Here is an 18,085-nt window from a genome sequence, read left to right as displayed (position 1 = left end):
AAGTATCCCATGCAAATTTCGCAATCAAAACATCCTCGAAATTTCATCTGTTAAAAACAAACGTAAAATCAAACGTTTTTCAAAATATTTCCATCGTCCATTAATTAGAGGGAAAAACTACTTTTAAGGAGACGTGAATAGCAGATCTACAAGCTCACAACATCACAACAAGCTCACGCATCACAATGTGTCGTGAGCTTGTAGATTGGCTATTTTCATTATTGTGGGTCCTGGAGAGACATCACATTTGGGTCTAGAGCTGAAAGGTTTGGGAACAACATGGTGCAGCAGATACCTTTTATAAAAATCAGGTCAATGTATTCCAAAATGTAATTTGTACATCCAAAATTACAAAGAAGAAAAGAAAGAAAAACTAAAAAGGACAAAATACATTTTTTTTTTAGTATGATAAAGAAGGGCGATTCCTGTGTGTTATCAATGTGCTCAACGTTTGTGTATTAATGCAGGGGTTCTCAACCCGTGGGTCGCGACCCCTCGGGGGGTCGCCAAATTATTTTAGGGGGTCCCCAAATTATTAAAAAAAATAAAATAAATTTTATTTTCACGATTTTTCAAAAATAGCAGACCTACAAGCTCGTAGCGCGCCACTCGGTGGCGCGCTATGAGCTTGTAGATCTGCTATTTTTCAATAGCTAAATTATAACAATGCTTAAAACACCAAAAGGGGTTCCCGCCCAAAATGGTTTAAGGTTATTGTAGCAGTCAATTTATATTGGGGGTCGGGAGGGGGCGGGGCGGGGGTCCCGAGACATTGCCAAAGCATTTCCGGGGGTCCCCGGCCAAAAACGTTGAGAACCCCTGTATTAATGTATAGCTGAGTTTTTGTCTTGTCATGTTGGCGCGCGCACGCACATTCAGCCCTGTGTGCAAACACGCCATCTGCTGGCCATTGAGGCATTGATTGCTGGCCTGCATGAAGGTCAGGTGGGTGCTCCAGAAAAGTGGGCCAACTGAGACCAACTCAGGGGCGGTCTGCAAACAAAAATCATTCCGGGAATTTTAATCACAGCAGTCTAGTGTTATTGCATGTTGAAATGGAGTGCTGTGCTCACCGACTGTGGAAGTGCAGCCTATTTTCAGGAAAGAATAGATCTACAAGCTGCCACACGGTGCACCGTGGTACGTTTATAGCTTTTACATCGTTTTTTTTAGCACACTTGTGCCTCATGTTTGCACCGTATGATTGCTGGATTGGAAATGGGGTGAAATAGCCTACTTTGGAAAAGTTATGAAAATCCATTGCTAAAAGCATGTGGGTTAAAATATAGTGTAAGCTAAAGTAGTGAAAGCACGAGGTGATCAGATCAACACAAACGAAAAGGCCTCTGCATGCACGTTATGTTTTCCATACAATATTGTATACTGCACACAGTGCACAGGCTTATGAAACTAACTCGTATTTCCACACTAAATGATTCACTCTGTTAGTCTGAGTCTGATAATTGATATTTACAGAAGCGGTCAATTTGATCATCAACTTTCACTGCACTGCTGCACGATTCTTGCTCAAATGTGAATCTTGATTTTCCTTCAAAAGAATTGAGATCACGATTCTCACGTGTTTTTGACCATGGAAATATGAAATATGTATTGTCTGTAGTTGCTGAATATTACAACATTCAAAATGTGGCACCTGGAGCCACAGTGGCTTTAAACAGACAACATCAAAGTGCATGAATTAAAACCTCTCTTAAAGTCTCTCTCTTGTAGCAAAAACACAAGAGGAACTAAAATGAATTGGACGGCTAACTAGTGTTGCACCATTCTTGCTCAAATTTAGAAATGAGATTGCATGAGATTGCATGAATGCCCTGCCCCCTTCCCTTAAAGCAGGCAAACCACTGGCCTCCTTTAAAACAGACCTACAATGTCACCTGTCAGCAGGTCAGAGGGAGAGGTGGTGACAAATTACTGTTTTAGATTATTGTTCATTGACTAAAGGTGGCCTTACACTAGCCGATAATCGGGCATTTTTTGACGCTCGGGGGGTGCCCGACTCAATCGATCTGCTCGGGGCCGCTCAAAGCGCGATCGGGATCGGCCCGATCAACATCAAGAATGTTTGATATTTGCTCTGCCCCGCTCCGATTATCCTGTAGTGTGTGGTGCTATCAGATTTCAGATTGAAAAGAATCGGCTAGTGTAAGGCCACCTTAAGTGTGTGTGAGTGCATGGGACCCGAATGGAAACAAGACCGCAAGGTCTTTCTTCGGAAATCCCTTTGGACCAACAAAAAAAATGCCTAGCTGTACATTGTGCTGTTTGCATTTCTTTCTTATTGTCTAATAAAATATTCAATCAATCAATGTAAGTGTCTGACTCTAGATTTCGATCTTTTTTCCCCGATGAAATATGCAGCACCACTAAATAGCGCTAAAAGAAAGTTTGTCTTTGTCTCATATATAGTATATACTTTTACATTGCACCTTTGTCAATTTTCTTTTAAGCATATAGAGAAAAATCACGTATGCAAACAAAAAATAGGACATAAAAATGCTTGTTTTATTGTAGCAGAAAATAATATCGGCAATTAAACGTTTTTATGGCACTACATCTTCACAAGCAAAATACACTGATCATATACAAAAGTCTTGTGAATACCCTGGACAGTTTTAAGTTGCTTGGTTAAAATGGAGTTTGAAGTTACATGGGTATCGAAATACTGAATCGAGCGACTTGAAAACTGTCTGGGGTGCTCACAAATGCCTGAGTAGACAATACAATTACCCAGATTTTGTTTCAAAGTGAAATCAACTTTTCTACTTTTTATTTGTCGTTTAAACTAAGCACGCTATTTTCAGGATAGAGAGAGAAATGTTGATAAACCTGGAAGATTAGTTACCACACGTTAACTGGGTGCATGACCCATTTGTCATAAAGCAAAGCTTGTTCATCTCAAATGATTGTGACAAAACCAACTGTCGGTAACTTGTTTTTGTTCCAGATAATAGATAGACAGCCCTGAGTACCACAGAACTCTCTAATTGGCTTATTCAGAAGTTCTGGACTGCACATGTTTGATGACATTCTGGACCCAGTCCAGAGTTCGTTCAACGCAGAACTTGCCACCATTCTTCATTGTGAACCTAGAACACACAGAGACAGAGAGAAGACTTGCCTCATCGAGGTGTTTCATTTGACATTGACATTCACTAAACCAGTCAAATTATCAATCAGTGAGTAATGGAGCAAATCAGAATCAACTTTACAGGAGTTTTGTTGTGCACACTCCACCATTCTGTAATATAAAACTAAGGGGGTATAGGCAATCTTAGGTGTGAGTTTTTTTCTTTTTAAAATGATGTGCCGTCCATTGCATGCAACTGATTGACTGGCTGAACCGCACTGTGACAGCCATCGGGCATCGATCAGTGTCGCGTCAACGCAGGGAATGTTCCCTTTTTAATCAATGGAGGGTGCTCCACGGCCGACGGTTGCGTTTGGATGGCGTCACCCATTCGCCCCAGTTCATTTTTTTTACGCAGTCCAAAAGCAGTCCAAAGCGACGCATTCAGTGGAGCCCCGGCCTAATGGGATGTCGGAGTTATGGGCAGTCCCTACAGGTGCACTGTTCATAATGTGCATGTCCATATCAAGGTCCATTATTTATTCGGCATTTGAGCCACGGACCACCATCTGCTAAGATTTTGCCTCGCAGACCCAAAACGTATTGTATTTTGTTACTGTTGGATACGATTTTGTCCACAATTCCATGCTGTATAGATCAATAACAACTCTTCTACATTCTCTAATTGTGTAGACTTCTTGTAAATTAAGTAATACAATAATTTAACTCTTGAGAGCATAACTTGAAACCAAATAGACCCGTAACGTTTCATTTTACACTCAAGAGGTTAAAGATCTGTAAAGGGTCCATTACCAACTGTCCATCATTTAGCTGAGGACCACCTGGAAACCCCTCAAGGACCACTGGTGGTCCCCGGATCACTGGTTGAGAACCACTACTGCACTAGTGTAAGCTAGGCCCCACTCACACAAAAGGTGAAGCATGCGTCTGCCGCAGCATACGCACCCATTCATTTCTCCCCTCTGTTTTTTTAACTCATATCTTTGCTTCTGGGGCTTCCCGGGAACAACATATATTCAGATGGGGGTCGGCGGCCATTTACATAATAATGTTTAGGGGTCGTTGACATGAAATAGTTTGAGAACCACTGATATAGAAACATAGGTTTTCAGAAAACATACATTAGAATCTGGTCTCCGTATACGGTACTCACACAACGGCGTCGTTGACACACTGAGTGCCCGTGCGTTGGAAAGTCACCACGCCGTCCTTGGGCAGCCGTTTGGTGTAGTAGCTGAAGCAGCACTCATCTGGACCGAAGCTGTCTGCATAAGAGAGTGAGGCCAAGTGAGATATACGGTAGGCTACTCTCAGAGACATGGGAGAGTAGGAGGCCAAGTGAGATCAGAGACATGATGGGAGAATATGAGGCCAAGTGAGATATACACTCAGAGATATGGGAGAGTATGAGGCCAAGCGAGATATACGCTCAGAGACATGATCGGAGACAAAATAAATCAAATCAAACAAAACAAAACAAGTACTGTAACCCAAAAAAAGTATAGGGCTAGCTCTGGTCCATAGCTCTAATGCTTTCATTAGAAGCTATGGAACTGTTCTCTTCTTACGCTCACATAAATGCAGACCATCCTCTTGTCTGTAGCATAAATATAAAGAACGTTTTACCTACTCACCAATACAAAGGCGCCTGGTGTAATTAGAAAGCCTACTTTCCTTAGTGGACGGCTGGACGCAATCTGAGCTCCCCACCACACGTATAAAATGCACTTTTTTGGCCAGAAAGGGATTTTTTTTCACTGGGACGAAAAATCTTGTCTATGAGATTTTCTCTTGGCAGTATCGGTAGATTAACTAGTATTTATTTATTTTTTCGGTGGAAAAACCTTTCTGGCCAAAAAGTGCATTTTTATATGTGTGGTACGGGGGCTCAGAGTGCGTCCACTAAGGAAAGTAGGCTTTCAAATTACACAAGCCACCTTTGTATTGGTGAGTAGGTAAAACTTTTTTTATATTTTCGCTACAGCGGAGCGGCTGGTCTGCATTTCATGCGAGGGAAGGAAGCAAAGAGTGGCAGAGCCTTAATGCAACGGCAGCAATTAGGGCATTAGGTCTATGGCCCTATACTATAGGTATAGGCTATATATTTTATTTCTATCGATTTCTAACCCCATGGATACTTGAATTCATATATTCAATATATAAATAATAGATATTTTTTAGTTTTTCCTAAGCCAATAATGTGATGACCAGCAGTGGATCCCTATGGAGACACAAAGGCCCCTTTTCCACTGGGGTTGAACCGGTTCTGTTCTTTTTTTCCTTCCTGTACTCCCAGGGAGCTGCCAGAGGGCTGTGTAAGAGGCTCCGTTTGAGGAGCTCTTACGGTTTAGAGGATCTGTATCTTACCTTAGGGCGGTGTTGGGGGGAGGGAGTTGTGAATGGTTAGTAACTTGAGGCCAGTGTTTTAGCTAGGTACCTCCTTCTTATTATTCCAAATATAGTACTCACAATATACTGTAGGATACTTAATGTATGATATATTTTACCTGTAGTATTGATATATTCTTAACATCTACTAACTCTGCTCTAGTGCTCTGCTCGCCATACTTTATAGGGTGACGTCTGTCGACCGTTTCCGTGACAACACTGCCTAATAAAGTGTCTGAACCTAATTAATTGGTTCAGAACCCTAAAAGTTGGTTTGGAACAAAAAAATAATAATGATAATAAATGCCACCGGTTCCATGAAGGCACAATGGTTCCAAAAATCTAGGACGGAACCAGTTCTAGAACCAAAGTTATTTTGGTGGAAACGGGGCCAAAGAGTCTCCTTTGACCCTACGGGGCGCAAAGAGTCAACGTTGACCCTCGAGCAAAGAGTCTCCTTTGACCTTTTTAACTATCCCCCTTTGAGGTATTTTTTTACTTTACTGGAGTATTTCCAATTTTCAGTACTTATACTTCTACACTCCACTATACATCTCAGAGTAAAATATTGTACTTTTACACAATTATTTGAAAACTTTAGTTACTTTGTAGATTTTGATTATTATTGCATACATACACTTCACACCCCTTTATACATTTTGGCTATTTGAAAATAGATGATCTATTTTCAAAAAATATATATATATTTGTTTTAATATTTACTCAAGTACATTTTTAATTCCTGACTTTTCTTCTTCTTCTAAGTAACATAGTATTTCTACATTGCAGTATCGATACATTTACTCAAGCAAAAACATACTTCTTCCACCACTGACAAAAAGACTTTCGATCATTGTGAAAATATCTTTCATGATAAATGTCATAATGAGCCAACAGGTAAAGAACCTTACTCGGTTGTACTGCCAGGACATCCAGAGACGAGAACAGCAGCATGCAGCAGACCACTACAATAACTGGTATCTTCTTCATCATTGTAGTCTGTCGGTCGACACCTGCTGCCAAGTTGTCTCTAGTGATCTGTCTGTCTCGAGTCTTTCTGCAGTCTCCCACCCTGTGTGTGTGTGTGTGTGTGTGTGTGTGTGTGTGTGTGTGTGTGTGTGTGTGTGTGTGTGTGTGTGTGTGTGTGTGTGTGTGTGTGTGTGTGTGTGTGTGTGTGTGTGTGTGTGTGTGTGTGTGTGTGTGTGTGTGTGTGTGTGCGTGTGCGTGTGCGTGTGCGCGCGCGCGGAGTATACCTAGAATGAAGGAAACTACATGTGGTCAATGCTTGTAGTGAGAACGGAAAGCTGAGAGCTGTTAATACAAGACTGTGCGTGCGTGTGCACTGTGCACTCATCCTGAATGCACTGAACTGACATGCCCTTCATCAAGTATCTACATGCTGCTTTGTACAAGTGGCAATAGAGGTACACTGCTGTAAACAAAAGGACTTTAGATGAGTATAGTTCACCAAACGAAAATCAAAACAAACAAAAATATCCACACATGCCATCAAGCCTTGAATTCTTTATTTATAATTTTTTGTGTCACATTTCTAAGCCGATATGGTGCCGATATGGTGGCTGCGGTAGGAGACTCACGGATAGATGTGCATTGCAGAGTTTATAGGAGTGCATTTGAGGACAGAGAAGGTGTCAGGACTCGGGCACAGGAAATTAAGGTAAGCTCCCTCCACCGGGGCACGGTGGCACAGTCGGTAGTGCTGTCGCCTCACAGTTAGAAGGTCCTGGGTTCGATTCCCACTGGGGACGCTGTGGGCGCTGGGGCCGTGTTCCCTCCTCCGCGTCATCAGTGCCCATACCCGAGGCGGAGTTGGCGAAGGGCCTTTCTGTGTGGCGTTTGCATGTTCTCCCCGTGTCCCCTAGGGTAGGTACCCTCACAAAAACATGCAGTAATCCTGGTCTCTAAACTACCTCCCCCTGGCCAGCCGGGGCGCCTAATGGAGGGGAAAGGAACTGGTCGAAATAACGTGTTCCCTCCACGCGCTTAGTCCGGCCAGGGAAATTCCCCCCTGTCAGGTGAAAAGAAGCAGCTTGGACTCCTCATGCATGGAAGGAGGCATGAGGTCAGTCCGCTGCCCCCCCCCCAGGTTGGCAGAGGAAGTGTAGCGCCCAGGATTACATTAGTTAATTGGCACTGGGTGAAAAAACTGGGTTGCAAAATCGTGGGATAAAAATGATAGAATAAGGTAAGCTCTCTCCAGGTTAGCGAGTTCCCAGAGGACAGAAAGGTAAATCGGGCCAACATGAAACAAGTTACATACTGTAACACTTAAGAAGCATTAACTGTCCGAACATATGACAGCCAAATCCAGCCTGAACCAGATCTGTGCCATGTCTACGGTCCAGATTAGAAGCCAAACGAGTCACATGGAATCTGATTTAGATCAGGTTATCTCAGGTGACTGAGACAGATCTCCTGAAATCAGATTTGAATCAGATCTGAAACCACCTCTGAATGGCTACGTTTACATGGACAGTTAAATCCCCTTTTCATTCAGAATAAAAAGTTAAATCCTATTAAAACTTGTCATGTAAACACCTACAAAAACTTAAATCGGAATGAAAATGGCCAATCTGATTTAAACTTAAATCTGATGTAACTGACCGGTTTATTCCATTTTTAAATCCTATTGAAACAATTTTGGACTCATGTAAACACTCATTCGGCATGACCATTTCCCATGTAAACACGCAGCAAAAAACATGACTTCTGAATTAATTAATTCTGAATTTTTAATTCTGAATGAAAAAGCCCTCATGTACCTGCAGCCAATGTGTCTCAAGTCGCATTTGTAAAAATCGGATTCCATGTGACTTGTTTGTGTTTAGACTTATTTATGCTGTAGAGGCGGAGACTTGATGTATGGGGAGAAATCGGAGAGACTCAGAAGAAAGGAGAACCAGACTTGACAAATTTGGCTTAGTAGAAGTTTATTCAGTAGCAATAAAGCAGAGTGGCGTAGCCTCCGGAGACACAGGATAGCGACAGATTTTCCGTACACTTGCACACATAGTAAAGTAAACTAAACTTAATGCAGTCCACATACAAGCCACATGGAATCAGATTTGTGGTTTCAAATCTGATTCAAATCTGATTTCAGGAGATCTGTCTCAGTCTGAATGCAACAACCTGATCTAAATCAGATTCCATGTGACTTGTATCAGATTCCAATCTGGATGTGGCACAGATCTGATTCAGGCTAGATTTAGCTTCCAGTCTGAACACACACAGATCTCTCTGTGACGGATCCGATTTAGTCACTTGCACATGACGTACCTATAGCAGATATGAAAACGAGGATATCATGTGTTCTGCTTTTTAAATTGCTGTTTAAAGTATATCATCATTGTCAGATTAGAGAGAGAAAACGAAGAGAAAACGTTCGAGATTAACTGGGTGAGCTGTTCCATTAGTCATGAAGCAAAGTTTCATGTGAATCTCAAAGTCTTCTGTTCTCCACAGCGGTGATGATATCCTCGACCCACGGCTGAGTTCGGTCAGCACAGATATTGGCACCTGTGGTCATTGTGAACCTATAGAATAGACAGACACACACAGTCGCGTCACAAGGATGCCAAATGCTCTTCATGGTTTTTAGCAAGGAAGCTCTGAGAAGGAACATAAGTGGTCACGTGACTGGGCTGCGCCATGACACTTTCATGGACAGTTTCATGGGAGCCAAACTCACACCGGAAGTGCAATGAATACATGGCAGTGAATGGCGCCGGCTGGACCAGCTCATAACAAACATTATTTATGAACAATTGAGACCTTTGTCATATAAGAGGTTCAGGAATATAAAAGAAGACATATCACAGGTTGTTTTCTAATCACTTACTTTTCAATGTGCGAGTGCACAGTATATAATCTGAGGATCTAAACAGCAGCATGTATCGTTTCTGGCTCCGAAGTATCGCAAGATTTGGCTGCCAGACAGGAAACGGTGGGAAGTCTTGCGATACTTGGTACGTTCAGAAAGGTACTTTGTGCTCTTTAGATACCATACCTATATACAAATTACACAGTGTACACATCGAAAAGCAACACAGCAGACAATAATGTGTTACATGTCTTCTGTTATTTTCCAGAACTGATTACTTTACAAAAGGTCTCAGTCATTCATAAATAATGTTTGTTATGAGCTGTTCCAGCTGGCTCCATTCACTGCCATGTATTCATTGTTTGGCTCCCATGAAACTGTCCATGAAAGTGTCATGGCGCAGCTCAGTCACGTGACATAACAAAATAGTTTTCTGCTTTTTTTGTCAAATAGGTTTTTATTGAGAACAGATTATAAATTGTTGTAGATTAAACATTGTGATATTAATTACATTTTTCTTTTATATAAAACAAAAAATGAAAGAAAAAATACAAGGACAAAAAAGAGAAAGACAACCCTCCCACCCATACTGCTCAGTGACACTGCATACTATAGAATAAAATAGTAATTTGAAAAATGGAAAACATCTGAAAGAAAATGTTGTACAGTCAACCATATCAGTGGTATCATGTCTATCTAAATGCAGGAGCCTCCTCCTTTTTCCAGTGCGTCAAAATTAGTTTATATATATATATATATATATATATATATATATATATAGCCATACAAGTCTGAGCAGGAAAAACTAGATTTAATGTCCGAGTTTAACAGACTGTTTGTCAATAAATGGTCCAACCCAAAAGTATACTGTAGCTAGCTACAATACATGAGTGAGTGTAACTGTAGTACTCACACAACGCCATCCGTTTGACAGTGAACACTTGTGCCGCGGAATGTCACCACTTTGTCCACAGGCAGGGGTTTGTTCCAAAAGCGGAAGCAACATGAGTTAGCTGGAACTGTAGCATCTGGAAGAGGGAGACAGAGTATGAGACATGCAGACACAAGTGGTGGAAGGAATAAGCATATTTACGTACTGGTACTTAAGTACAATTCTGAGGTTCTTTTTTTTTTTTTTTTTACTTTAATGGAGTATTTCCAATTTTCAGTACTTCTTGCTCTGAGGCAAATATTGTACGGCCATTTGAAAATAGCCGATCTAATTTACAGTGCAAGCTCAGTGCTGTTTTCAAATGATTTTTTTTGGCATGTTCTGCACAATGAGTACTTTTCCTTTTGGTACTTTAAATACATTTTAATGCCCATGCTTTTGTACTTTTACTCAAGTAAAATTTTAATTCCGGACTTTTCACTTTTCACAAAAGTCACTTTTATACTTGTATTTCTACATTGCAGTATTGCTAATTTCACTTTAAGTTAAAAACAAATGCGAGTACTTTTTCCACCACTGCTTCTAGAACTCCTTAAAACTAGGACAGTCAATCCTTACTGTTTTGTTGTCCCAGGACATCCAGAGACACTTTTGGACTTTTACGTTATTTTTATACTTTGGACTCTATACTGTTTTATTTTGAATCCATTAACATTTTAATTTTGGACTTTTACTTGTAACAGTTTTGCACTATTGATACATTTTTTGTTAAGTAAAAAAAAAAAAAAAACCCTTTTCCACCACTGACAGGTGGAAAGGGTATAACAAAAACAATCAAATTGTCATTATTAAAACCAGATGAGCGAATAAACGTACCTTGATGACTTTGTCGTGCCTGGACATCCAGAGATGAGAACAGCAGCACGCAGACCACTAAAATAACTGGTATCTTCTTCATCCCCATGGTAGTCATCATTAATATTATTATTATGATGGTTGTAGTCTTTCAGTATACCTGTAAAGTATTGATCTGTTTCGCTGTCCCTGGGAGTTTCAGTTTCTTTCTCTATATATATATATCTCTCTGCACAGGGGCGTGTTGAGAACATTCCAGGGAACACATACATGTGTTTTGTCTCCAAGAATTGTCTTGTCTGCAAAAATCCACCCTGTTGGTGGATTTTTTATAACAAGCCAATGTGAAAAGGGTGGCATATATTCCTCAGCCTAGTAGGAAAGTCTATGAAAGATTTCACGTAAATTGCACGCTGCGTTCATGATTTGAGGCTTTTTGTTCAAAACGGGCCAATCCTGCAAACTTTGAAAGCCAATGTTAGCCAATTAGTTATCCACTTGAACACATTGCGGGACATTTAGAGTAATATAAAAAAAATTGTTTTTGAAAAGTCGGCCTCCTTGTGGCGCTATAACAGGCTGTTCTGGAAAATTTGGGGCAGAGGTTCATAGTTGGCATCCAGGGAGTGTGTGTGCAAAATTTGGCATCGACCGGATTTACGGTGCCGGAGATTAGCTGGTAACAGACGGATTTACGGACTCGCGCACACACACAGACAAACTTTGAAAGCCAATGTTAGCCAATTAGGATGGAATATGAAATATCGGACAGATCCGTCTTGAACACATGACTATAGAGTTAGTGTGTAACAATTTGCGGGATTTTTGGACAGAATCTAGGGGAGTAATATAAAAAAAATGTGTTTTTCAAAAGTCGGTCTCCTGGTGGTGCTAGAACAGGCCGTTCTGGAAAATTTGGGGCAGAGGTTCATCGTTGGCATCCAGGGAGTGTGTGTGCAAAACTTGGCATCAACCAGATTAACGGTGCCAGAGATTAGCTGGTAACAGACGGACGGACGGACTCACACACGGACACACACACGGACGGAGTGCAAAACATACTCTCTCCCCATGCCTAAACTTATTATGTGTGAGTGGAGAGCTCCCTCTGCCCCCTCTGTGAATGTTTGGTTTAGTCAACTTGGTCAAGTGGCAGCGTTGGAAAAAATGTCTTTCAGACTTCTTAACAAATTAGACAACTATTTGTTGAAATGGGATAAGTGGGAGGCGCACACTGGAGGCACTGTCTAATTGTAATCTGAGCAGACTATTATATGAACTGTATTTGAATTTCAATGAATATCCATCGCCTTATTATTTCTATTGTTTTTCTTTTTCTTTCATTTTATGTATGTATGTTTTTTCTTGTATTTTTACTTTACTGTTCACTTTTGCATTCGGTTTTTCCTTTGTTCCTGCTTTAATTGTTACTGCACTGTTGCGAAGATTTCTTTCTGTATCCTGTGATTGAAAATAATAAAAAATATTAATCATAAAAAAAGAAAAGGGAGTAAAGGATTGTTGGTGAATCTATCCTAGCAAAACATTGCCTCACATATTTAGGAAGCCACGGGTCAGTTTACCCGCCTAGGCATTTTCATATCATTATGAAACAGTTCCCCATAACACACATTCTGGACATTCTGCACTAAATGTAGTGGAGTAAAAAGCCTGGTGCTGGGAGTCTGGTGCAACGCACAGGGCCTGACCTGGTGAGAGCAGGAGTGGACCTGGTGAGACGTAGGAGGGGCCCGGACAGGAGTCAACCCACAGAGCCTAGTCCTTCCACGCGCCAGAATGGTACCTCCCAGTCCCGGCAGAGTAGTTCAGGAGGAACGGATTGTGTGGCCCTGGTTTTTCCCTAATGGGACTGATCGAGGGTAGCTACTGGGACGTAAGTCGGGACTTGATCACCCCGGCTGGGTCACCTGAGTGGGAGACCCGAAACCCAGATGACCTTGGGATACATCACTGAGGATACGTCCCAGGTGATGCACCTGTATGACCATACCATGTATGTATGTATTTTGTTTTATTCTCCATAGAGAAATTACTTCCGTGAACCAAGGGAATCGAGGGGACGAGCGAGTGACGTCAGGACTTCGGCACTCTATACCGATCTTTCCCGATCTGATCTTTATATTTTTATATAACACTTAAGCCATATCACAATAGCAAATATCCTAATGTATGTTTATGTCTGTTGTGCGTAGGCCAGTGGACATCAATGAAAGCAATAAGGTACACCCGGCGCACACTGTGTATTTGCTCAGTACATGAGTATTTTCTTATTTAATGAAGCAACGTTTCGGTCCCTCCGGATGCCCGAGGACGGTCCGGAGGGACCGAAACGTTGCTTCATTAAATAAGAAAATACTCATGTACCGAGCAAATACACAGTGTGCGCCGGGTGTACCTTATTGCAATTATTGAAAGGCAAAATGGGACTATACTTTCATTAGAATGACTGTCATTTTCTTTTCTTTTTTTGTAATGTGACTGTCGATTTGTGTCAAACCCTTTTTTTTTTTTTTTTTCTTCGTTTGTTTGTTCTGTATTGTTGTTACTGGTATTGTGGGTGTTGTGTTTGTGTCCAAAAAAAAAAATCCAATAAAATACTAATCACAAAAAAAAAAGAATGACTGTCATTGTGTTTTTTTTTCTTTCTAAATAATGATGTATTGGTTAATTAGAGTGAATACAGTTCTACAGCTTATAAAGAAGTCAAGTTAAAACTCTTAAAGAGTATCTCTCTCATTCAGAGAGAGTACCATCATGCATAGTGGCTAGTGGGGGTGGCATTTCCTTTGTTTTCGCCTCTGAGTGTGACTAGTCTTTGTTTGATGATCTCTGACTGGGACCAGAAGGAAAACAACTAGCATAAACACAACCGTTTTTACAAGATCTCATTGCTTATCTTTCTTTGAGATTTTGAGAACATTTCTCCCCGATTCCGATCTTTTGAAAAAAAGGTGATCGGAGCCGATTTCCGATCTCCCGATCCGATCAGGACAACCCTACCCGGAATGAGATGATGTAAGATGATGTACGATGAGAAGAGCGCCCCTCACTTCACACGGGTGTGATTTCTTTTTTTATTTTTATTTTTTCAAGTTGCAATCCATCTGCCACTCGAGAATGTTTTGGTTGGGGATTCCAAGACGGAATCCCCAGTACAGTCGGACTGGGGACATCCCGTTTATAAACTTGAATCAGTATTACTTGTCAACTGGTAACACTAAGATCTACAACAACTGATAAGCTCACAATGCGTGAGCTTGTACTGTAGATCTGCTATTTTCAAAAGAAAAGATTTGTATAGATTTTTTTACATTACATTTGTGAAATGGCACATTCTGTATAATGAGTACCTTCTACTTTTGGGCGGGAACCCCTTTTGGTGTTTTAAGGATTATGTAATGTTCTACTTTAGTTATTGAAAAATAGCAGACCTACAAGCTCGTAGCGCGGCACCAAGTGCCGCGCTACGAGCTTGTAGGTGCTATTTTTGAAAAATTGTGAAAATGTGGCGCAAATCTTTGAATATATATATTCTTTCAGAGCGTTTTTAACACAAATCTTTGCTTCTGGGAGGTCCCTGGAACAACATATTTTCAGATGGGGGGGTCGGCGGAAGATTTCATATAATCTTCGGGTCCTTGACATGAAATATTGAGAACCACTGATATAGAAGTTTTTTCAGAAAATTATCATGATTTAGAAGACATTTTTTAAATTTCGACGACAGGTCTGAATGGGTTAAGTACATTTTGATACCAATATACGTTTGTAATTTTTCCTAATCCAGCCATTTACTTGTAACGGAACATTCCTAGATTACAGGATGCGAGTACCTTTTCCACCACCGGTTGATTGATTGAATACTTAATTTATGTATTTATTTATTCGCCTCCAACCACTGCTGATGTACTAGTTATATTGTAGGCCTATAGAGCGTTGCAGTCCCGCCCCCTACCCTGGACCAGGAAATGATTCTCCGTTCATTTTCCTCATAGACATTTCTTAAAGTATTTATTTAAAGACGGTTACGCCGCGGACAAAGCCAACTCGAGTCGTGACAAATCATGACATCAAACACAATTATTTGGGCCGAACAAATAATTAGAAAGAAGAAAAAAACGGCAGGTTGCAACACTTTTTGTTGTTTTTCTTCTTTGTAATTATTTGTTTGGTCCAAAATATTGTTTGTGTTGTCATGAGTTGTCACGACTCGAGTTGGCTTTGTCCGCGGCGTAACCGTCTTTAAATAAATACTTTAAGAAATGTCTATGGGAAAAATGCATTGAGATTAATTTCCTGGTCCATGGTAGGGGGCGGGACTGCGACGCTCTATTAACACACTCTAACACACAGGTAGGTTAAAATCATGGTTTCATTTCACTTTGGTCAGTGAGGGTTTTTTTTTTAAAGATGCTATGAATACATTTTGAGTTGACTTAACTTAGGCTACAATGCACATATGCAAACACAGGCTACAATGCACATATGCAAACACAGCCAAAGTATAGGACATATATATATTTATTTGTATTATACCAGACAACAATATAATTGAATTGACACCACATTGCATTTGATAGATACCTCACGGATAAATTACAACTGACCACGTGAAAACACAAACGACATAACAAATTAAATAGCCGTTTAAAGCATATAATTGTATAGAGAATAGAGAGGGTAAACGTGGAGATTAACTGGGTGGCCCGGACAGTTAGCTCAACCGTCTGGGCACCTAGGCTGCCAAGCCAGCCGGACGGCGTGCCGCGGGTTCGACTCCCGAGCCCGACGGCCTTTGCCGCGTGTCACTCCCCATCTCTCTCCCCCTTTCCTGTCTGACTACTGTTCCCTATCAATAAAGGCATACATGGGCAACTGGCGGCCCGGGGGCCACATGCGGCCCCCACCTTCACTTAATGTGGCCCTCATGTTACAATCCAAACATGACTCTCTTTTTTATTTTTTATTATGTTTTTTTTTGTGGCTTTCGCCTTTATTTTATGTTTTTTATGGAGGGATAGACAGTAGGCTGACAGGAAATGGGGAGAGAGATGGGGGGGGTGACATGCAGTAAGGGCCGTGGGGATCAGGAGTCGAACCCGCGGCACACTGCCAGACTGGATTACCAGCCAAGGTGCCTGGACCGCTGAGCCACGGCCCAGGCAACATGACCCTCTTTAATTACTTCAGTCTAAATGAGTCGTATTACAAAAGTTATTGTGTTTTTTTTTTGTGCCCAATGTATTTGTATTTAGTTCATAAAGTTAACATAACTATAATTTGAAAAGGCATTTAAAAATGTTACTTTTCAGCATTACAATTCAAAAATTGAAAAAATATGCAGGATTTCAATTCAAATATAGCGAAAATATCCGATATACAAGCTCAAAACGCGTCGCAACACGTGGATCGGCTATTTTTGCCCTCTCCATCGTCAAAGTTGCCCACCCCTGCAATAAAGGCATAAAAAACCCCCCCAAAAATAAATCTTATATAATAAACTGGGTGAGCATTAGCCATAAAGCAAAGCTTGGTGTGCATCTCAAGGGCTTCTTCTTTTCTCCACAGCGGTGATGAGATCCTCAACCCACTGCTCAGTTCGAGTAGTACAGATCCTGGAACCAATCAGCATTGTGAACCTATAGAGGAGAGACAGAGATAGAGAGGCGACTTTATATATATAGCCATACAAGTCTGAGCAGGAAAAACTAGATTTAATGTCCGAGTTTAACAGACTGTTTGTCAATAAATGATCCAACCCAAAAGTATACTGTAGCTAGCTACAATACATGAGTGAGTGTAACCGGTGTTGTGATATTAGCCCATGCACAGTACATCTTAGTCTATGTACTTGAACTTGAGATACAGTGTACTTGATATGTATTGTGTACTGCCGGTACTGTAGCATTCTTTATAGATAGGCTACGAGAGACATCTAGGCGACAGCAAGGTCAGCCTTGCTGCAGTAGGCACGTTCTTCTGTCTCATATCTTATTGTTACGTCATTATGATCCAGCACTATATATGTTTCATGTTTGTGTAATAAACTTTGTGAACCTTAGCGTGATACTGTCTCGTGTCTCGTTAATTTGTTCTCCCGGGTACCCGCCGGCCGCCGCCGCAGTCGCCGTACCAAAGTAATACTTCAACAGGATTGTCACACACCACCCAGCCTGCACACACTACCTGTCTGTCAACCCAGACGAGGGTCCCGTATTTAGATTACAACAACCGGCTGTAACTGTAGTAGGCTACTCACACAACGCCATCCGTACGACAGTGAACACTTGTGCGGCGGAATGTCACCACTTTGTCCACAGGCAGGGGTTTGTTCCAGAAGCGGAAGCAACAGTCAGTTGGACCTCTATCTGGAAGAGGGAGACAGAGTATGAGACATGCAGACCATTTACGTACTGGTACTTACAGTAATTCCAATTTTCAGTACTTCTTGCTCTGAAACAAATATTGTACTTTTACGCCACTACAATTATTTAATTGTTATTACAAAACATGATTTACCCACTTCAGCACTATACATTTCGGCCATTTGAAAATAGCACATCTACAAGCTTACAATGCATTGTTTTTTGGGGGTTTTTTTTTCTTGGACCTGCATAATGACTACTTTTGCTTTGGTACATTGTGATGCCTGTACTGTTGTACTTTTACTCAAGTAAAAAAACAGTATTTCTGCATTGCAGTATTGATACATTTAGTTAAGTAACACAAAAAAAACATACTTTTTCCACCACTGTCAGAGACACGCAGGCATTTTTAAAAACACAACACAATCAAACAAATTGTCATTATTAAAACGAGACGAGCTAATAAACTTACTTTGCGCCGCTAGGACATCCACAGCTGAGAACAGCAGCACACAGACCACTAGAATTACTGGCATCATCTTCATTATGATAATGAGTTATGGTTGCAGTCCATAAGTTGTATCCCTTTCACTCTCAGACAGTAACTATGTCCT

The 18,085-nt window shown here is 41.0% G+C and overlaps 1 protein-coding gene and 1 long non-coding RNA gene across 2 annotated transcripts in view; both read right to left on the bottom strand.

Annotated features, from left to right (window-relative positions):
• Positions 1-2,546: 2,546 nt before the first annotated feature.
• Positions 2,547-6,569, bottom strand: LOC306940407 (C-C motif chemokine 3-like 1). The gene is made up of 3 exons (XM_079525470.1): positions 6,409-6,569; positions 4,263-4,374; positions 2,547-3,107 (listed from the first exon to the last, which is right to left on the bottom strand). The coding sequence occupies exons 1-3, from the start codon at positions 6,488-6,490 to the stop codon at positions 3,011-3,013; spliced, it is 291 nt and encodes a 96-aa protein (XP_079381596.1). The 5' UTR covers positions 6,491-6,569; the 3' UTR covers positions 2,547-3,010.
• Positions 6,570-11,749: 5,180 nt separating this feature from the next.
• The window catches only part of LOC306940467, a 560,182-nt gene continuing 553,846 nt past the window's right edge, over positions 11,750-18,085 (bottom strand). Inside the window, exon 3 of the long non-coding RNA XR_013792025.1 lies at positions 11,750-11,761. This is a non-coding gene — a long non-coding RNA (uncharacterized lncRNA). The remainder of the gene's footprint in view (positions 11,762-18,085) is intronic.

The sequence above is a fragment of the Electrona antarctica genome (assembly GCF_951216825.1).
Source record: "Electrona antarctica genome assembly, chromosome: 17".
Taxonomy (NCBI): Eukaryota; Metazoa; Chordata; class Actinopteri; order Myctophiformes; family Myctophidae; genus Electrona; species Electrona antarctica.
This window is presented reverse-complemented; position numbering and strand designations above follow the sequence as displayed.

What these genes read in the sequence shown, in the direction of transcription:
- LOC306940407 (XM_079525470.1), bottom strand. Translation starts at nt 6,490, where the DNA reads ATGATGAAGAAGATACCAGTTATTGTAGTGGTCTGCTGCATGCTGCTG. An exon ending in TGTCCTGGCAGTACAACCGA is followed by an intron (nt 4,375 to 6,408) that starts GTAAGGTTCTTT and finishes TCTCTTATGCAG; the next exon opens with ACAGCTTCGGTCCAGATGAG. An exon ending in TGTGTCAACGACGCCGTTGT is followed by an intron (nt 3,108 to 4,262) that starts GTGAGTACCGTA and finishes TGTGTGTTCTAG; the next exon opens with GTTCACAATGAAGAATGGTG.